General features: G+C 30.0%; 1 protein-coding gene and 1 long non-coding RNA gene across 2 annotated transcripts; both read right to left on the reverse strand.

Moving 5' to 3' along the window:
* Positions 1 to 2,917: 2,917 nt before the first annotated feature.
* On the reverse strand, positions 2,918 to 6,674 carry LOC108775886 (uncharacterized). The gene is made up of 5 exons (XR_001940772.1): positions 6,404 to 6,674; positions 6,215 to 6,333; positions 5,992 to 6,127; positions 3,213 to 3,467; positions 2,918 to 3,123 (listed from the first exon to the last, which is right to left on the reverse strand). It is a non-coding gene; the product is annotated as an uncharacterized LOC108775886 (long non-coding RNA).
* Positions 6,675 to 11,839: 5,165 nt separating this feature from the next.
* LOC108775838 (neuropeptides capa receptor) lies at positions 11,840 to 21,153 on the reverse strand. The gene is made up of 6 exons (XM_018542284.1): positions 20,859 to 21,153; positions 13,786 to 13,876; positions 13,504 to 13,703; positions 12,970 to 13,218; positions 12,269 to 12,593; positions 11,840 to 12,095 (listed from the first exon to the last, which is right to left on the reverse strand). The coding sequence occupies exons 1-6, from the start codon at positions 21,151 to 21,153 to the stop codon at positions 11,840 to 11,842; spliced, it is 1,416 nt and encodes a 471-aa protein (XP_018397786.1).
* Positions 21,154 to 21,455: the final 302 nt, after the last annotated feature.

Below are 21,455 nucleotides of genomic sequence, written 5' to 3' on the forward strand. Positions count from 1 at the left end.
TGTAAAAATACTAACTGAGAGTTATGCATTTTTTTTGTCAATTATAATCAGAAATTGTTAACGCTTTAGGTTGACAATTAAAAATATTACTTTTGACGCTAATTTTACGTATCGTTATTAAAATGTTCTGTTATTTTACCGAGTTGAAAGAAACTGTACCTCGGTTTTTTTAATTTATTCGTTTTTATTTTTTAATTTATTCTTATTTTATTATTTTTTTAATTATAAGTTTATGTACAACGACGACAGTAAATAATATATTCTGCTATTCTCGATGCTGCTTTACGTAAAATTCCTATTTAAAATTCCTGAAATGAATAGAACTTTATTTTGTAAAATAATATTATTTTTTGTCTCTAAATAAATGTTTTGAGGAAATATTTTATATGTTTTGCACGAGTTATTTCTCCTGTATGTAATAACTAACTCTCGTAGTCACTAAAAATATAATATAGACTACGAATGTCAAATAGATTTTGAAAAATAGGTATTCTAAACTCGAAGAGAGAAAGCTTATATGTGTGCATTATTTAGTTTTATTCAACGTTTTAAGCAATTGTTGAAGAAATGTAATATAACAGTTTTTTTTTTTAATGATCTCTTATGTATCAAGTAAAATGTAGCGCGATTTTAACGTTATGTGCTGTAACAAAATTCTCAGATGTACAGATATTTTTCACAATAACGGATATATATTTACAGGACTCGTAGATTATGCATTCTAAGATTAAGTAAGTTTACAAAACTTGGCAAATCTACGTTAAATCTCGATCTCCTAAATGAATTTCCAATTGACACATCGCGAATTCGCGAAACGTAGTCGGGCATGGATGAGAGGAGTAAGTTATGTGCGGAAATATTAATTTATGTGCCAATATTTATGACGGTCGAACGCGCCACGAATACTTAATTTGATAAATTCACTCATCTGTTTTTCACTCGTGCGTGTAGTATATCATTGATTACGTAATGAAGATACTTTGATTAACTCGAAGAATAAAGCGCTTTCAAAATCAAATTACCAGTAGCATCTCTATTATATATTAGTGTTTGCATAAAAATTTATTTTTTAATCGCTATTTATGGCGACCTATTTTTAAGAAATTTTATTCACACGAATCATATTTGCTAGACATTCATTTAGAAAGATAAAAGCAATGAAACCGAAATGGTTTCAGTTGAATTAAATTTTCCATACAACAGACGCAAAAAGTGTTCCACTCCTTTCAATTATTACTCTTTTATCGCTGTTAATAAATGAGACGCTCGTCGCAACAAATATTAATGAAAATTTATTTTGAGAGAAAGATTTATATCATCTTTTAGTAATTTTACTTTTTATTTATTAGGAGATAATAAGAAAATAAGTTTCATGTGACGCTTTTTGTGGTTTTAACATACAATTTTGATATAAATTCAAAACTGCAGTACTATATTCTTGTTTTTGCATGTTATAATATTATTGCGGTGACAGCTTTATATAAAGATTTCCGTGTGTTTATGACATCGAGCTTTAAGCTGACTGAAATTATGTTGGTTTCAACAATTGCTGTCGCGTCGAGAAGTGATCTTGTTGAAGTCGACACGGGGATTTCAGTGAGTTTCAACTGCTGGCTTAAAATTATCGTCCGCGTGTCGATCAAAGTAGCTGGTTGCGACAGATCGTCGTGATTTTGTTTGTCGGACAATACATTTGTAGCAGCTTTTGTCCTTTGAAAAATCCCGTAAAGTCTCTCGTCGGTTTAAATGGCATTCCGCATCCTCAGAGAAGCCCTGTATGACACGCACGACCGATTTTTCCATTCGTCTTTTTATCGCTCAGTGCATTCGAGTAGATCTCTTCTTCAATTGTATGTTGTCCGCAAACATTACACACTTCAAGAACTTCCATAAGATTGTCGGTAAACCATGAATCATTCTCCATCTGCTACATATTGCTGCAAGTTATAATTCTTTTAAGCAAAATTATAAAACCATAAAACCTCTAAATTGTAAAATTATAGATTTTAAACAAAACGTTTAAAATCAATTTTGTGGAATTTATAAGAATTATAAACAGGAAACTGGAAAACTTAATATTGCATCAATAAAGATAGTTAATTGATATTTTTACATCTTGTTTTTGGATCTTCTAATACATAACTTTTACTCTTAGATATAAATCTTAATTTTTATGTATATAATTAAAATAGGATAGACATATACAAAGATTTTTTCTTGTAACACGATTTTAAGAATCTTAAGTTTAGTAGAAATTGAATAAAAGAAACTAGTTCAATAATAGTTCATCTTTAATCGAATCGTACATTAATATCAGAAGATCGCTTTATAAATTCCATCGCACGTGTTTGGAATCTCTGCTATAATATCTAAATATTTTATGCCAAGAAGTCGTTTCTATTAATAATAAAAATCTCCTCAACATGCAGAATGTTCTAATTTTTTTGACATCAGTCGGAAAATGTTAAACTTTATTTAGGAGCACTATAATCCAGGTTTGATCGTTACAGGCTGTTCTTCTTATTTGTTTATCAATATACAGTCGTAATAGAATTTAATATATATTAATTATACGTCAAGCCGAAGAGACGTTATTCCAACTTCAAATAAAAATATTACGAAGAATATTACTGCGTCGATCCGCCATCAGAGGTCTATCGATATTCGCAAATTCTCGTAAGTATTGAGATATGCGTATATCTCTTTATATAGAATCTATTTAATATTTCATCCAAGGCGTTTGAGGTAGGTCTCCACTACATTACCTTACTGATGAGTCCAGTAGTGGAAGCCGGGACGAAACGCCAAAAATTACGTGATATTCTTCATAATATTCAATATATAGAAAAATAATTTATCATCTTTAGATTTTAATATGTCATTCAAAATATTATTGAGATCCATGATGTTATGAGTATTAAAATTGTTATTCAATTTTAATTCGTGATAATACTGAGATAAGTATGTTTGCGTTATATCTGAATAGTATATCAGCGCGCGATTATTGGGGGGCACTACATACGCAGTATATAAAAATCACACATAACTATATAATAAGCACTATGATCCAGGTTTGACCGTTGTAGGCTATTCTTCTTATTTGTTTATTTAGGAGCTTTTAGTCTGAAAGCATACAATGATCGGTGTTGATAGTGCGATCGTTACGTAAAATACCGAAGTAAAAAAGTAACTATTAGTAAGGCTATCGTTACTTTTCTATTACTATTGCCGAGTTATTTGTCAACTATGAAATGAATCACGTTCTTCCGGCGATGTGTTGCGACGCCTTCCAAGAGATAGAACATTCCTCTGTCGCGTGTCTGCAATGCCATCGCTTCCTCCGGTAAATACACTTGATGGTAATGGCAAACGCTATACGTATATCTCTCAGGAGGCAATTTCGTTGCTTCGGCATACGAGTCCAGCAGCAGAAATATCGTGCCGAGTAAGTAAAAATAAAACGCAAACTGCAAAAGATCAATAACATTTTATTGCTATATCGCACTTTATTGCTATATCATACTTTGACTGGTGAAACAAATAAATCAGATCATCGATTTTCAGACAAGATAGGGAGGTAAAAAGAGATAACAGACACGCAACATGTGAATATGATATCGTCAAAATATAACGGAAATATTGCACTCTGTAAAAACTACTGAACCAGTGAAAAATAGTGTTTTAATGCATGGACTGTTCACTTTTACATTTAGTACCGTCACTTTCTTTTCAAAACTCGTACATACATATATTTATCTCATTTTAAAAGCAAAAATTTTTGAAAATTTTAAGTAACGTATATATTTACAGATATCACTTACAAAATGACCAAAATAATATTTTCAATTATCCGTAAATGTTTTATGAGGTTTACCATATTTAATTGTCATTGCATAAATTAATTTGTGATATTATACACCAGTTTGGTTTAAAATTGCGTTTAAACTTTAAAGATTAAAGATTGAAAATGATTTTGGTGCGTAGTGTTGTATGAATATTAGATATATATATATAAATTCACATCAAAATTTAAGCATTATTTAAGCATTAAGATCTTAAGGTCTCTGTATGTGGTCAATAATATACTGTCAGTATTAACGAATACTGACAGTATTATTGATCGTGTGTGGTTAATATTGATGGATTGACGTGGAATACTGACGATGATTTGTGTGTGTGGATTTGAATACATGCTTTTTCCCTAAGATCCATGTCGCCATAGATAATAATGTACGCCAAACCACGTCAAACTGAAGTGAAATATTGTCAATAATACTGATCGTATAAGGTTGTAAAACCTAATGCATACTGTCAGTAATACTGATCAGTAATATTGACTGAGTATTACTGACCTTCTAGGGAGGCCTTTACTCAGTCCGATAAGGTTTTTTCATTACTTACTATACAATTATATTGCGATGTCATGACACTTCGTTCATAAACGTTTTAATGTCAAAAAGGTATAACTTTTATTTATTATTAAATAATTATCACGCAGGTTAATATTAAATTTAAAAGAAATTTAAAAAAGAAGAGTCCGATTTAATGTGCAAAACGGATATTATCCTGCTATGAAAACTAAATCGCCATGTAAAAAGAAAGGTAGAGAAATATGAAAACTTTTTAATAAGTCCTTTACGAAGAATTATTTAAGAATGAAAGCGGCTTTATACTACGCATTTATTCAGTTTTTTATTTATATGTTAATAATGCATCTGCAGTGCGGCGTTTTCCTTATATATTTTGCGATACATTCTAAAAGCTATCGCGTACAAAGTAACATAGCTTCGTCTGCATAGCATGAGACTGTCTGAACCAATGAGTACTTACATAATATGTTATGCAAATCAATATAGCAACTTTATGCTGGATGCTCATTGGTCCAGACGACCTTCATATGCAGCTGTGTCATTTTATGTGCGGTAACCTTACGATCGATAAAATTTAATGTTATCTATACAAATCGAATATCATATACAGGGTGTTCCTGATACGGTGACAACCATTAATGATAGATTCTTGAGATTATTTTGGGATAAAAATTCTAATGCCAAAATATTGAAGCTAATAGTAATTTTTAAATGAGAGCGATTTGAAGTTAACTAAAACTTTTGAAATTTGTTCACTTAAGCATAGCACATTGCACAGTAATGAAAGTGTTTAATAGAATACGTAGAACAGCGCTGGAATTTACTTTCAATTTTTGACTAGATTTCGTAATTCATGCCCATTATTTCCCCTTTTACCGCTTGCTTGTGTCGGATTTTCTAATTTTATATGAAGCGCGATAAACAATTTCAAGAAAAAGTGTGTATCATAAATGTAATGATACAGACACTATATTCCTTCAATTTCAATAGCACCAGAAAAAATCTTATTAAAATATTTTCTTTAATATGTATTTTTTTAATATTTCATAATTATAATTATATTATACTTATAGTTCACTATAAAATGTTAATGTCATATTGATCGATTATTAATCAAATTTATGCCATTTTTTGTCACATTATTAAGTCAATATATGATACTATTTTGATGTATTTTCTGATTCTTAGACTAGAATCATTTTAAGATGAAAATTCTTATACCAAAATATTGAAGCTACTGTAGGTTTTAATTGAGATAAGCTCAAAATTAACTGATTAAAAAGATACTGCAGTGATGGCAATTATTACGAATTAATCAAAATTTTGAACTGATTACACAATGTAAAATTTTCTTTGGGAGGAATCTATTATTAACGGTTATCATGGTAAGTCTGGAATATATAATACCATATATGTTGTAAATTTGCAAAATAATTTATGCCCGTTAATGTTTCAATATTGCCTTTTGGATGTGTTTAAAGCGGTATAGAATTTCAATTTTGAGTAGATAATTTATAGTGGCGCACCTGCATGTAAAATTCTGTTTTTCAATACAAGATTATATTATCGATAGACGAGATGTTTCTCATCGATCTACTTTATTTTATACAGGTTGACGTACCATTAACTGCTATCAGCGATAACTTGATCTATTGGATCCATAATTTTCTTAATGGTTACATTAATATGGTGTAATATATGTTCACGCGTATAACACACAAGATGAATGCGGGCAAAAACGGGAATCGTTAAATATACTGAAATATATTACGAGCGATTATAGCATCTCTTCGTCAGGCGTTTCCTGCCATCCTTTTACCTTTTTTTGTTTAATTAATGCTTACCACGACAATGATAACGAAAGTGTCGGAGTTAACGTTTCTTCATTTTTGTCCTTATTCATGCCATGCATATAGAGAATTTCGCACAAAATAAGATAGCGAGACTAAAGAACATTTCGCGTCTGAAAGGAGAAAGCGGGATCGATCAAACAGGTCGCAGTCTTGTTTCGCTACAAATCATCGAGGCTTTACCCATCGTAAATATCTCGGTCCCGTTAGTTGCGCGATTACCGCCGGCAGCACGCATTTCACAGTCGTTTCAAGGAGTTGCGCTATAATAAGAACAATCAGTTCTTTCAGACAGACGAGAAATTTTACAAAAGTCAAATCTATCATTTCATCGCACTGGCCGAAATTATTTGCGCAACGTTTCGGCACGCGCGATCGGAAAATTGTGGTTTGGAAGACATTTGTTACGAATGTTGCAAACGTAGGTTACATTTTTGCACGAGAGAAATTTATCACGTTGTATGAACATTGTAACATTCTGAAATCTGTCGCGCGTACAACGAAATGAAAAACAACAAACTCCTGCGAAAATTATGAAAAATGTATTGTACATTTTTAAATGTCTGTTCTTATTAGCTATGTCTTTCGTATTCAGAAAGAGAGGATATAAATTTCAATATTGTAAAATACAACGGGTGTATAGATTTTCTTTTAATTTTCTTTATATTTACTTCATTTTATTTTAATATGTACAAAAAAATGAATTTAAAAAAATTGAATTATTCTTATTATTACTGATACTAAGAAAGTATAAAAATATATTCTAAGAAATTATTATTTGTTTAACTAATATCATAATTTGCGATTATGATTATAGTACGATTATAATAATTTATGATAAAATTAAAATGGTTTATTTTAAGAGTATACATCATTTTATTATAATCGATTCTTTTGCAAATATATATATAATAACTTTTAGAATTTGTCAAAAGATAATTGTCACGAATCTAAAAAATAAACTTAGAATTCAAAATAGTCTTTTAGAAAATGTTTTAAATTTTCTTTAATCCCTCTGTTTCTTTCCGTTTATTAATTATAAGAAATAAATTATTAATAATAGTTTAATACAAGTTATAAAATAATTCAAAAATATAATTCGTAAAATTGAATCTTCTTCAAATAAGAGAAAAAAATTCTTTTAGAATATTTTTAGAATATATGTGAAACTTATTTCTTTGAATACTTACGCTTTTGTTGTTTATATTTTCGGAGCGGAAAAGTATGTAGATGAGAAATTTTCTTAAATTGGCCTCTGTTTGCCTAAATAGGATTTTCTTGAAATACCTTTTTGAGGGAACCGCCGCCACCTCTTGCAATGCTGCATCAAAATATGACAATCCCATTTTAGGAAACGATCCAAACATCCGATAATCGTATAGAATAAATGAGCTTTGAGGCTTTCATCAAAATATGTAAATGTTAAATATGTAAATACGTAAATATTGTATTAACAGCGCTTTGCATGTTCTCTATTATTTCTGAGGCACTTCTAATTTTTCATAGTAAAATCTCCAAATTTCTTAATTCATGTAAAATAGTTCATAACAAATTTAATTTAAGTTTGCATTCAGTCGAATTTGCGTAATATGCTAGGCTCAATGAAAGCGTACGAACATACAGAACTTGTTTGTAACTATTCTAGTTGAACTTTCAGTCAACACGATTTGGAATAAATCTTTATCGATCAACGTTTATGAAACGTTAACGTGTTCCTCGGTCGTAGTATCTACGACAGCACTTTTGAAACTTTGCCAATTCAGCGAAACTTCCTTTGTGAGAATTTATACGTAAGACACTTATTTTACATTTGAATGATACATGGAAACATGGCGAAGAGTAAGATCTTCATCTCAATTCGCTGATGCAAATCTTGTGTTTGCATCATTTCACAATATGATCGATAACAATTATATATAAAATTTGACATTTTTATCATTATATTTGATAGCTCAATGAAAATTAAATCTTGTAGTTACGAGTATTTGAAAAATTTGCTTAGAATAAAAAAACGTGAATTTTCCGCGAATTTTTTCTTCTGGCACAATTCTTTAGGAAGCGAAAATTTAAAGATATTTTAATAATATAATAATTTTCTTAATTTAAAAAGAATATACCTATAAGAAATCTTAAATTAATCTTTTACAAAATTAAAGTTTCAAACTTATAATACTATTTTTTCCAGCTGAGCTGTTGGAAAAGGGCATATGAGAGTTGTCTTATTACATTTCGTAAAGAGACACCGAAGATACATTAGAGTACAAAGATGTTATAAATTATTTACTAGTATGAAAAATAATGTAACATCACAACGTGTGCTTTGTCCTTTGTTGAAAAGTTCTTTTCCCAGATTTGATACATTTTCTTTCGAACTTTCGTAATTTAATGTGAAAATATTTCACCATTTTTATGACACATAATTTAATTATTTATTTTATTTAAAATCACGTTGTCTAAATTATTTTAGTTTTCATGATATGAGGAAGCTCTTGGCACGCTAGTACTAAAATATGTACTTTTAGCATCTCTCTTCATGAAATTTAATAAGAAAACTCCCACGTGTATATGTGTGTGTGTGTGTGTGTGTGTGTGTGTGTGTGTGTGTGTGTGTGTGTGTGTGTGTGTGTGTGTGTGTGTGTGTGTGTGTGTGTGTGTGTGTGTGCTTTTTCCAACAGCCATGGAAACACTGGCAAAAATAACGTTATAAAAGTTTTAATTTTGCAAAAATTTAATTTAAGATTTCTTGTCTATATCTAAAATAAAGATTATTGCATATTTAAAATTGATAGTTTAAAAAGATTCTACATCCAATTAAGTTCTTGATATAGCATAAAAAATTGATTTATATCAATCAATGTTATATATAATATAAAGAGCGAAATGCTACGTGCATACCTTATTTATAATTAATAATATAAAGAAAGTGAAGGGTATGTAAGAGTTAAATTTAAAAACTTAACATGTGAAAAATAAAATGTTTAATATATTATATATTTCTAAATTAAATATAAACTATAAATTCAGTAAAATATATTACATTTCGGCTTTTCGATTGAGCTATCTGTAGATATTTAAATAGACCCCGTAACGATACTTATGTGTGTGTGTGTGTGTGTGTGTGTTAGATGAATTAAAAATAACACACGAGTAAAACCTTAAGTATATGAGTTAGATAAGGCTTGAAGAATAATATGTAGAGAGACAGAAATTGCTTGCAAGCGGTGGAAGACTGATTGTTGGAAATTTCCGGATGTTTAAAATAGTCATACAATTATCTTTCGCGCTGTATGAGGCCATTTGGAACTTCCGGAAATTTCCAACAATCAGTCTTCCACCGCTTGCGAGCAATTTCTGTCTCTCTACATATTATTCATCAGGACTTATCGTTAGATAAGTATATAAGTTATTATATACTTAACGTTTTCCTCTGCGTTATTTTTGATTTATCTAAGTATCATTACTGCATCTATTTGAATATTTGAAGATGGCTCAATCAAAAAGCCGAAATATGTATTTATGAACTTAATTAATGTAAATGTTTTGTTTTTCACGCGTTAAGTTAAGTTTTTAAGATTAAGATTTTAAAATTGACTCTTAAATTTCACTTTCTTTATATTATTATTTAACATTAAGAGTTCTTTAATTTTGTTAATTTACTCGTATTTGTAATTAACGCGTTAGTGATTTGTTACTCGAAATAGAACCAGACTTAATTCCCTACGGTTTATACACCTAACTGTAATTAACGGTGTAAAATATAGTCGATGATTGTAGTAAATGGAGATTCATTAAAGGTTCGTTGAAGGTTTTGCTAAATACAGAAAATCGATCGATTCAACTCTTTCCGACTTCAATGTAGAAATTAACCTTCATAGAAACTCAGTGCAGTAACAAAAATAAAGTCTATTTCATAATGATATGCTAAAATTACTATTTTATAAGTGTGATGTTAACATATTTTTCTTAAAATCGAATCTAATTTTAATTTTGAAGGAAAATTTTGATCGCGATTTTATGCATTACCGAATTATTTAAAACTTACTTTTTTAATTCAGTATAGGTACCAAACAAATAAAATAAGTTCTAAAATCAAATTAAAATTCTAAAGAATCTACTTAAATCAAATTCCATAAAATCAATGCGGGAATGTCAAGTGATTCTGGAAATTTAATTCTGCGAACAATCTTTTGCCATTAAGAATTTCTGCATGAATTACCTTTGAGACGGGAACTATCTTTTGAACATGGATAAAATGAATGTATAGATTATATTGGTTTCTCACTTAAATTACTTTATTTATCAAAAAGTCATCTTTTACTTTTATAGCCTTCTTATCTACACGACTTTAAAGTTACGGACGTTAAATAAATAATTACACGGTACTAAATATTCTTTTAGTTCTTGAAGTTGGTGTCGAGAAACAAAGAGGAGTATACGTTATAAGTACAATACGTATCTCGTTTAAATCGAAATAAATGCGTGGGTTACGTCATTTGAATATAGTGCAGGAAAATTATTGTCACTGCTTGAATACGTTTGTCTACTATGTAAAACTTGAACAATTAAGTAAAGTATTGTAAATTGAAAAATATATATGAAACCGAATGAGACAATGCCACAGCGATCTAATTGTAAGCTGGATCACGGGTGCTTTTAAATAATTATATGTGAATTTATATACTGCAATGTATAAATTCTTCGATCGCGCGCCAAAATTTTTTCAGATTTGAAACGCAACACTAATAAAGTACCGCAGTAATATCACGAGTTAAATTGTCTAACAATTTAACAATTATTGATGCTGTTTATGCATCTTATATCGATTCTATTAATGTTAAATAACCTATTAAAAACTGTAAATAATTAATTTTTTGCAGTGAAAATTAATTACATACAGTATGTAAATTCACACACAATTATTTAGAAGCACCCGTGATCCAGCTTACACCGCTGTGGTATTGTATCATTTGGTTTAAAGTTTAGCGGTCCAATAAGAATAAATAAAATTCTCCGTATATAAAAGTTTATATACGGGGAATTATTACTTTATATTGAAGGATAATAATTGCAAATAAAAAGTAACGTTTTATTTGAGCAAAAACGTGTATTTTACATATTGATAATTAACTAATTAGGAACTTGACTGATAATACCGCTGTTAAAATAAGCTGAAGCTTTGGAAATGATTTTATTATTAAAAACTTACTTGAACGATTTATTGCAGCAAATATATCTTTATTAAAGTACAGCTTGTTGACGTAAAGCGTATTTTATGATTCCTATGGAAAATATTAGCATTTTGACGAAAAGCATTACTCTCATGTCAGGATTTCAAACCTTTGCCTTTTAAAACTGCAAAATATCACGAATGCGTAAAATAAATATCAGGTATAATATGTGTAAAATTTATTCTGAAATAAATAGTATAAAATAAATTTTGGCGCGTTATTATAATTAATAAAAAATAATTCAGGTTATCTATCTTATTTTACTTATTTACAATATAGTTTAAAACCTTTCAGACGCATTTATAATAATCGATCATTCGAATATGTCTAGTTTTATTTACAGCGACGCGCATTATAAATGCATATCTAAATAAAAGCGAATGGAAATAGATCACAGACTGCTTTTAGCTACGGAAACACTGTCTTCCGATCTTTTTGTGGATGTCGTGCTTTCGATGCTAGGCTGCTGATGAGCGAGAAGATGTCCTCGTTCAAAGAGAAACGACGAGGATGAATTCTTCTTTTGTAACGCGTAAGCATTTTGAGGAAAATTGCTTGCATTTCCATTATTTCTATTGCTATCTTTGATACTTTCTCGTTGGGTCGACGTAAAACAAAATATATTTTTGACTTGAGCAATCGTATGCCTAAAGAAAAAAATGTGAAATTACTGTAATGCAATATATCGTATATTAGATTATAAAAAAAGAATCATGTTTCGACAAACATGTTTTATAGAATATAAAATTATTATACAATATTAAAATTATATATTTATCTGATATAACATTTTTTATACTTTTCAAACTACCATACGTACCTAACAGAGCATGCAACATTTCGGTCATGAGGTTCGCTCAAGGAATCACATCTGTGCGGATGAGATTTCTTAACTATCATAATTTTGCTCGTCGGCCTTCTCATTCTGCAGCCTATTGTTCGTTTGAATGCATGACGGTATTTGATGCTCATCAAATTATAGAGAATCGGATTGACAGTAGTGCTGAAGTAATATAGACAGCCGCTCAGAATATAGAGCCATTCGTTTAAATCTGGGTAATAATCGGAATCCTGTGCATAGATGTAAAGTAAACGTTGGGCGTGGAACGGAGCCCAGCAAAGGAAAAACATGATAACGACCGCGCCTGAAAGAAATTACGTCAGGAATCTTAAAAAACTTTTAAAGTTTAATTATTAATGTCTCTTAATTATTAAGATTGTTAATTAATAAATGCTTTAGAGACATTTCTCTAAAATATTTATTAATTATTGATTTATCTTGTTAGAACCTAAATCTTTTTTTACATTGTTTATTGAAATTGTTAATATCAAAAATAAGAAACAAAAGGAGTATAATATTAACCGAATTACCGTTAACAAAAATTAGACTACAATTAATGTAATTATATTTATTATTCAACTACTCGCCAATTTTTTAATTATCGCTACAATTATATCATTAGAAGAAAAAAATAAAACTATGGTTATAATTAAAGAGAATAAAGGCTATGATTATCATACTTAACATCCTGATGACAGATTTTCTGGATTGAATCTGTCGATGATCGCCATGAACGGAGGCTTGTATCGGGCCAAGTATTTCTTTGGTACTGCTTTTAATTTTTAATCCCATTCTCGTATACACTACAAGGATCATAAGCATCGGTATTAGAAAAAATACGATGCAACTGAGCTCATAAAGGGGAAATTTTGGCATGTCAGGCAGAAGCATCGCGCAAATCGCCGAATCAGCTGAGTAATTTCCTGATCCTGAAAAGAGAACTTGACATTTTAACGTAGATCATAGTTATTTTAAATAAATTTGTGTACTAAAACTGCAGTTTAAATAATTAAAATAATTAGATATTCGGAATTAAATTTTATATATTTCGCACTTGTTGCATACAAGAGAAAATTCTGAGGAGGAAATTAAACGACCGATGCAATGACAAACTTTTAATAAAAGTTTAAGACTTGAGATTACAAAAGATTTGAACAATTAATTATCGAATATTGATTTACGATAATTGCAAGGAATTAGTATGTCGGCTTAACCTGGCGGATATTCGACGAAATTGACCTTGGTATAAATTGCGAACGGTATGGCCGAGACAATTGCAATCAACCAGGCTGCAAGGATGAAACGTGTTGGTCTTTTGAGACCACTCATTGAATAGACGTGCAATGGATGGCAGATGGCCAAATACCTTTCCATAGAGAAAGCCACAATCGTAAGAACCGATACGTAGGACGACCTGTGGAAATCGATGCCCAGATTTAGAGAAGAGTGTCAGATTTCTTTGTGGGATACAAAAAACCAGACGTGCTATTTCTTACATTTCTGACACATACGCCCGGATTTTGCATAATCCCGTGCCAAGGGCCCACGGATACTGCTGCCAAAATACACTTAGTTCATTGGGAAGACCTAGAACAATTAATTAACGTTATGGATTAATTAATAAATTATTTTTATGTTACTTTCTAAAATCTTTTACTCTGAAGATTTTACTCTTAAAAAAAAAAAATTAAAAATTAAGCTCTTTTTCAAGATTGATTCAATTTTTACTCTTTAGAGCGAGTTTTCATTCCAACTTAAGGAATACATAAAAATTAATAAAAAATCAAAATAACTTTATTTTAATTTTTAACGTCAATAAAGAGTTAAATTTTGTATGAAAAGAAGTCATCATTTTGACTTTTATGATGTCATACAGAAATAAACGTACATAAATAAAGTCATTTTGACCTTCCCTTGACTTATGTTAGTGTATTCCTATATACATATTCCATTAAATTTTCAATGAGCCAAACTGAAAATGTTCGAAAGGATCTGTAAAACGTAAAAGAAAAATAATTTTAATAAAGAATTTTAATTTTCATTATTGAACAGTTTTAAGAATAATTTTTATATGAATATATATTTGATTAACTCTCCAGCTGTAATTTAAAGGTCTTTTTTGGCACAATTCCAACAGCAAAATTTCTATTCAAGTTTATTTAACATAAAGGAGGACGCGGAGTCTGATTCGTCCTTCTAAAATATCTTATTAAAAACTTTGAGTCTACAATAAACTACTAACTATTTGATATTATAATAGAGATATTGAAAAGTAATCTTGAATTTTTTTCACATTTTCTGAAAACTTAGAATAGTAAAAAGAACTTGAACTAGACGAAAACAGTAAAAATATGCAAAAAAACGAAAAGGGTTAAATATATTTTACGTAATGGGCAAGAAAATTATAAGAATGTCATCACTCTTTAAAGTTTAGTTTTTTTTTCTCGCAAAATTTGAGACATGATTCTCATTTTTTGCTTTAATTCTCTTATTCTTTTCATATTTTCAATTACTTTAATGTAAGATATAACCAGATCTAATATGGGTGTGTACTCAAAACGCCCTGTTCGCTGTTTGTAATTACGCGATTAGTTCTATAGATAGCAGTAGTAGCTCGTGTAGATTATCTATCTGACTAAATTGCATCGATTTATTGCTCAATTTGTTCATTCTGTTATCGTCATCAGTAAAGCAAAATGCGAAATGTGATGTAATAGTTCGTAAGTAAATATAATTTTTTATAAAACTACCAAAAGATGGTTATTAATTTTAATAGTTTATGTTATTGTAGCTCTTTATTTATGTTTTACATTATACATATATTTAGTTAACGTGTCGAGCGTCGGCGACACATGTGACATTGACTGTGTGTCACAGATTTCCGTGATTTCCAGTATAATATACTAAAATGAAACCATAAAAAAGTGCGGACTCTTCAAAATTAAGAACAATAATGACTTAAGCCGGGCAATGAGAGTTTAGCGTAGTTGATAGTAAGTAAAAATATTATAAAATTTTTTTACTTAAAATCCTTTATTCCATTAAATTGTACGTTTCGTTCAGCGTGGTTGATAGTATGCAAGTAAAAATATTATGAAATTTTTTTTACTCAAAACTCTTTATTCCATTAAATTGTACGTTTCGACTCACTTCGAAGTCCTCTTCAGTAATTGTATATATTTCTCCTTTATGAGTAAAAGATGAATCGACAGCAAATTGACAGATTTCACTACATCAAATCTGTTAATTTACTGTCGATTCATCTTTTACTCATAAAGGAGAAACATATACAATTGCTGAAGAGGACTTCGAAGTGAGTCGAAACGTACAATTTAATGAAATAAAGAGTTTCGAGTAAAAAAATTTCATAATATTTTTACTTGCATACTATCAACCACGCTGAACTCTCATTGACGACTTAATCGTCATTATTGTTCATACTATAAAATAACTAACCAAGATTCTCAAATTGCATAAAAAATAATAATTTCCAAACATTGGATAGTTTCAAGCTTTGGCTTCTGGTACATCTATAAAAATTAGTCGGCACTCAATGTGTTAATATTTTCGTCACAATGTTATGTTCATAATGAAAAAAAAAAGTAGAATTACTCGTAATATAATCCTATCAAACTAGAAATACGGAGTGTAAGTGAAACATCGTGAAAATAAATAAATTAATAGATAAGTGTGTGTGTGTGTGTGTGTGTTGTGTAAAGATAAGATCATTGTCTGCAAAAAATAGTTTTTTTGTAATACTTCTTCGTGTATTCTTATCTGTCAATAAACATATCAATATGTTAATAATAATATAATCTTATAATTTTATTTGTATAAAAGTAGCATTGCACGTATCACTTTATTTTCTATTTTTGTAACATATTTTTACGAAAAAGAGGAAAACATATACTTAGATCATATTGGGTGTATATATACTTAGTATGCGTGAAACGCTACTTTTTTAAATCTTTATACTCATGCACTTATATAAATATTTGATTACGTCTTATGTTTTTTATTAACATTCAGAAATGTTCTGTCTTTTGAATTTAACTGTTAATCTTTAACTTTAGACTCAATAAAAAATTAGTAAAAATCGCAAAGCTTAGTAAGAACACACAAGGTACGTTCGAATATCTGCTTGTATCAGCATCACAATCTCGTACGATATGCTCTCGGATAAAACATTTGTATAGCCCTTTTTCTCTCCTTCCTTCATGAGTGTAAATTAATTTTCCAAAAAACAGATTTACGACTGACTTAAACCAGGCTGGTAATTAGCGCGAAAGCATCACTGTATCATGACCATATTAACGAGGTTACGCGCATCCTTCCCTGCGCAAATTAAAATAACTTTCAATCATTATATACCTTCGCCGTAGAAATAAACTGCGAACATTCAGCGCATATCATTGTAAATCGAATAAACTCCATTCAAGTACCACTCAAATGTTCGTGTTTTAATTAATGAACGTATTATATATTGTATAAGCGAAGAGCTTATACAAGACAAATCTTTGTGTCTTTCAGCGTAATCTAATATTTTTTTATTCTACTGTCTGTTCATTAATGCAACGGTCCGTTAATATCCCGTTTTCTTCTACTGCTTTTGTACTAACTTTTTTCGATTTCTTTCTTTCTTCATTAATTTTTTGCTAACACGTGGTTCTAAGAGATGGTTTCTTTTAATAATTTAATAGAAATGAAAAGATCTGAATGAAAATGTCGCAAATATTTATATAACAAATCTTTTATAGATATGAATTAGAAATAAGCACATTTTATTATAATAATATTAAAAGTTATGGGTATACCCGGAATTTCGATAAAAAGAGAAAAAATTTATTTTTGTACAAAATGTATTAAAATAGTTAACTTTCTGACAAATATGTTAATATGCTAATATTAAATTTCTATTATAAACTCAATGAGAAATTTTAATCGAATTTCTTACGAATAACACGTGCCACAAATTGAGCAATGAGTATTTAACTTTTCATTGTAAAAATGATTTTCATAATTTAATTGGTTCTCCTTATCAAAATTTAAAAGAATGCTCCTCCCTGTGCAAGCCATGTTAAAAGTACATTTCCCCTTCCTCTCAGATTTTCGATATGTCGGATTTTGTACTTTTCAGTCATCTCCCAAAGCGTAAAAGCTGTCCAGTAGTCGTCTAACATATTGTATATTAATTGTCTATCCTTGGTTTTTTTTATAAAGCTTCACAGTTAGTGTCGAAACCTTCGTAAAGTCTGATTCCCACTGGAAGTTGAACGTAAACGTGAATGGTATAGCCTCCTCGAGTGGAAACCTTTCGGTCGTTCCTATTGTGCCTAACATTTGTCAAAGTGGCACTTGTGTTATACAACAACATTCGTCACATGATAAAACCTTTTATTGCATTGCAAAATTGCCGTTTTACTCGTGAGCGCTACGGATGCGATTGTTTCAGTTTCTCTCTTCTTCTGTTTTTCTTAGTCTCTCTCATGCCAAAATAACTGATTTATAATTAAATCCTTCGTAAGTGACACGTCCCTCTCGATTCCAAGCGGTATGTTTGAATAGTTCGTACATCTGTTGTTGACTTTTCACAATATTTTTTTCTAAATAAAGAATTTCTATTTTAATTTTTGACAAACACGCCAGTTTTAATTTATTCATGACGTCTACATACACACATCCATACAAATTATATTTTTCTGTCTGCTTTAATACAAGAAATTTGGACTTTTTTACTTAATATTCTTATTCAGTGTATTAAATGCTGCTCAAGTATTATTCAAATACTATTCAAATTGTTTCATTTATTGTACAATTTATTATACGGGCATTGATTTCTTTGCATTGATTCATAAAACAGCTGATTGAAAATAGTGAAAAGAATAATAAAGAACGTAGAATTACATGAATCGCGAAATATTATATAGCTTAAACTCTGATATTCTTACATTTATATATTTTACATTATCTGCTATTTTAAAGAATGGATAAAGGGAAAAGAATATTCAAACAATTAAGAAAAAAGGTAGCAAGTAGATCTTAATGCTTGATAAAATTTTTATATACATTTTATAATATACGTCTTTCACAGTTCTTTATATCGTTTATAGGTCAATTTCCTTAATTGTTTGATTTATTCATAAAATAGTCTAGATAAACTTATTAAAGAAGAAAAGAAATTCCTCAGGCTAAAGAAGAGATTTCGTTTAGATAAAAACTGTACCTACATATAATAAGACTCGTATTTTGTTTAAATAGCCTATCTCTCAGACTTTTGATGTGGAATTGTTATCATGTCCAAGTCTTCAGTCTCGCGAATTCCTCGCAATGACGTAAATACGAATGCCATTGTTACCATCGGCAAACAAACCACTGTGCAGATAACAATCGTAATTGTACACATAAAACGGAGATTAATTTCATGCTTTTATCTACGTGCGTCAATGCTAGGAAAGCAGGAGAGTATCAAAAGTGTATGTGATCGCGATAATACAGATAACGTACAATAATTGATTTTATTTATCCGATGAAAGATCGTCTGTATTCGTGCTTTGAAATGCTGATCGTGTTGTCAAGCGTTACTTAATAATACATACTAATTTAAATTTAATTTTGATTAAATTTAATCAAAGAGCTACAAATTAGTTAAATACAAAAATATACTAGCGTCTAAATATATCGACAGTATTGATGAAACAATAGTTTGAATTGCATTTTTAAACATTCTCAGTTACAATATCTGTGGTTTTTTAATAAATAACTCAATAAAGGAATGCCTGTATTTATCTAATATTTCGTTTCCATTGTAAACGTGACAACAATATATGAATAATATTCTTGAAACGTTCAATAAAGGAGATGCTTGTATTAATATAATAATATATCGTTTATATTGATTTTAAATATGACGAAAAAATATGCGAATAATATTTTTAAAACGCTATCAGTTTCACGATTGTAATATTTTTTTATTGTCGATGTTGTTTGTTAAAATTACGTAAAAAAATAACCTATTAACAAAGAAACGCGAAGAAATATGAGAAATATATATATATATATGCTAGGAATTCTCAGTTTAATTTGTCATCACGTCAAAGTAAAGGGATTGGCTTCGTTCTACTGCTCCCTTTAGTTTTTAAATCCAAACCAATTTGTTCCTACAATAAGAATTTGACCTCATTCATTATTAAAACTTTTTTAGACCTGACCGGTCCAATCGAGAATAGTCCAATGAAATTTAGACATTTTGCAAACAGGTTCTCGGCCAAATCGACACCGCAAAACATATCTATTATTCTGCGTTATCCAAATGAGGACGGTTTAAGCGAGTCAGCTATCGTTATCAATTGCTTTACCAATTATCAAAATCGCATTATCAGCGAGCGAAGAGCCATCGGCATTTAACGAGTCGTTGATTTACCAGCCAGAGGCGATTCGGTTGTCGGCGTTGCTTTATATCGATTCCCGATTGAAACGAGAGTGATAAAGGAAGCGAATTTTCAGCTCGCAAATATGTAATTCATTTTATAAACATAAAATTCTATACATTACGAGAGATAATGAAACATGAATAAAGAGAACATAGAAAGCGCGAAATAATAGCTTAGATCTTGATATCCTATTCCTTATATTTACATTTTATATTATCTGTTTTGACAATAATAAAAAGAAAAGAAATTTTATGCCAAAGGCAGATTTTGCTGAGGCAAACATATATAAGACTCGTATTTTATTTAAATATGCAATAGCATGTATTTAGTCAAATAATATATTCTTATTTCTTTCATTTCATATTTTTTATAGGAATATTCAGAATATTCTTTTATTAAAATCATCTGCGAGCACACACACACACACACACACACACACACACACACACATACACATTTTGTTAGAGTCCAAGCTATTTAAAGATAGATTCTGCAACGAGTATTAACCTATCAAATTAGGTTTTACTATGTTGTTATTGGATCTGAGAAGATCATCCTAACTGAAATGATGTGACTTCTCTTTACACAGTAAAAACATTTTGTATTTGTGTTAAAACTGGTCGACTGAAGTCCTTGTTCAAATTTTGAGTTGAATTTTTAACATAATATAACTATGTTATTTAAATAGCTTGTTTATAACTTGAGATCAATATTTCTTTTAGTGTCAAAAGAATACAATAATTGATAAATAAGTAAACAAGTAATATAAGCATGTATTTTAAAACGTTAATTCTAAGATGAATAAATAAAATATAGATTAATTTTTAACACTTCACTAATATTAACTTGACTGAAAAAATATTTGTGTTTACAGATTATATTAGTTACTTTCATATTCATCTTAAGTTAAACACGAAAATTTGTATGAATCCTTTGAACATCTGAAACGTGTTAAATTTGACAAAAATTGTCTAACTGTGTTCTCACCGATGGATAAATATAATAAATGTGAGAGAAAAGTATAAAAGAAAAAACAATTAGTATCTAATCCGTAAGAAACATCAGCCTGTAAAAAAAACGCTTGAAGCACAAAAAGACAATATCGAAAAGCAATTTTGATGTTTGTTTTGTTCGTTTACCTAATAAAAGTAGAGTGAGGTCGGATATGGCCAGACTGAAGAGATAGTAATTGGTGGCGGTCTGCATGGATGAGTTCCGGACGATGACCGTGCACGTGGCGAGATTACCGAAAATTCCGGTAATGAAGATCACCACGTACGCGATCGTGAGTGGTATTACCAGTCTGAGGGACAGGTACTTGGGTCCCAGCACCTTGCTCAGGTACTCAGCCTCGGTCAACTCGCTTAGATCCCAGTCCCGCCAGAAATCGAGCGTGTCGTTTTCGATGTCCCCGTCCTGGCTCGACGTCCCCATGCTCGGAACCTTCGTGAGGATGTCACACGCTAGTTCGGTTCATCATGACAATACCTTCGCCCGTATGCACATTCTGATATCACTCGGTATCGCGCACGCAAACAAAGAACGCGTCAGGCTTCTCGATAAATCTTTTTCTGTTGATTGTTAATGGGTCACTCACTTGCGACAATATAATCTTCTTCTTGCAAAATCCTTTCGAGACTATAAAGAAAAACTAACACGAAGCAGATGGGATAAGAGTGTCATTCATGCATTCTTAATTTTTCCAACTGAATTCCAAGGCAGTATACGCAAGCATG

Source organism: Cyphomyrmex costatus, unplaced genomic scaffold (assembly GCF_001594065.2).
Source record: "Cyphomyrmex costatus isolate MS0001 unplaced genomic scaffold, Ccosl1.0 scaffold33, whole genome shotgun sequence".
NCBI classification, from domain to species: domain Eukaryota; kingdom Metazoa; phylum Arthropoda; class Insecta; order Hymenoptera; family Formicidae; genus Cyphomyrmex; species Cyphomyrmex costatus.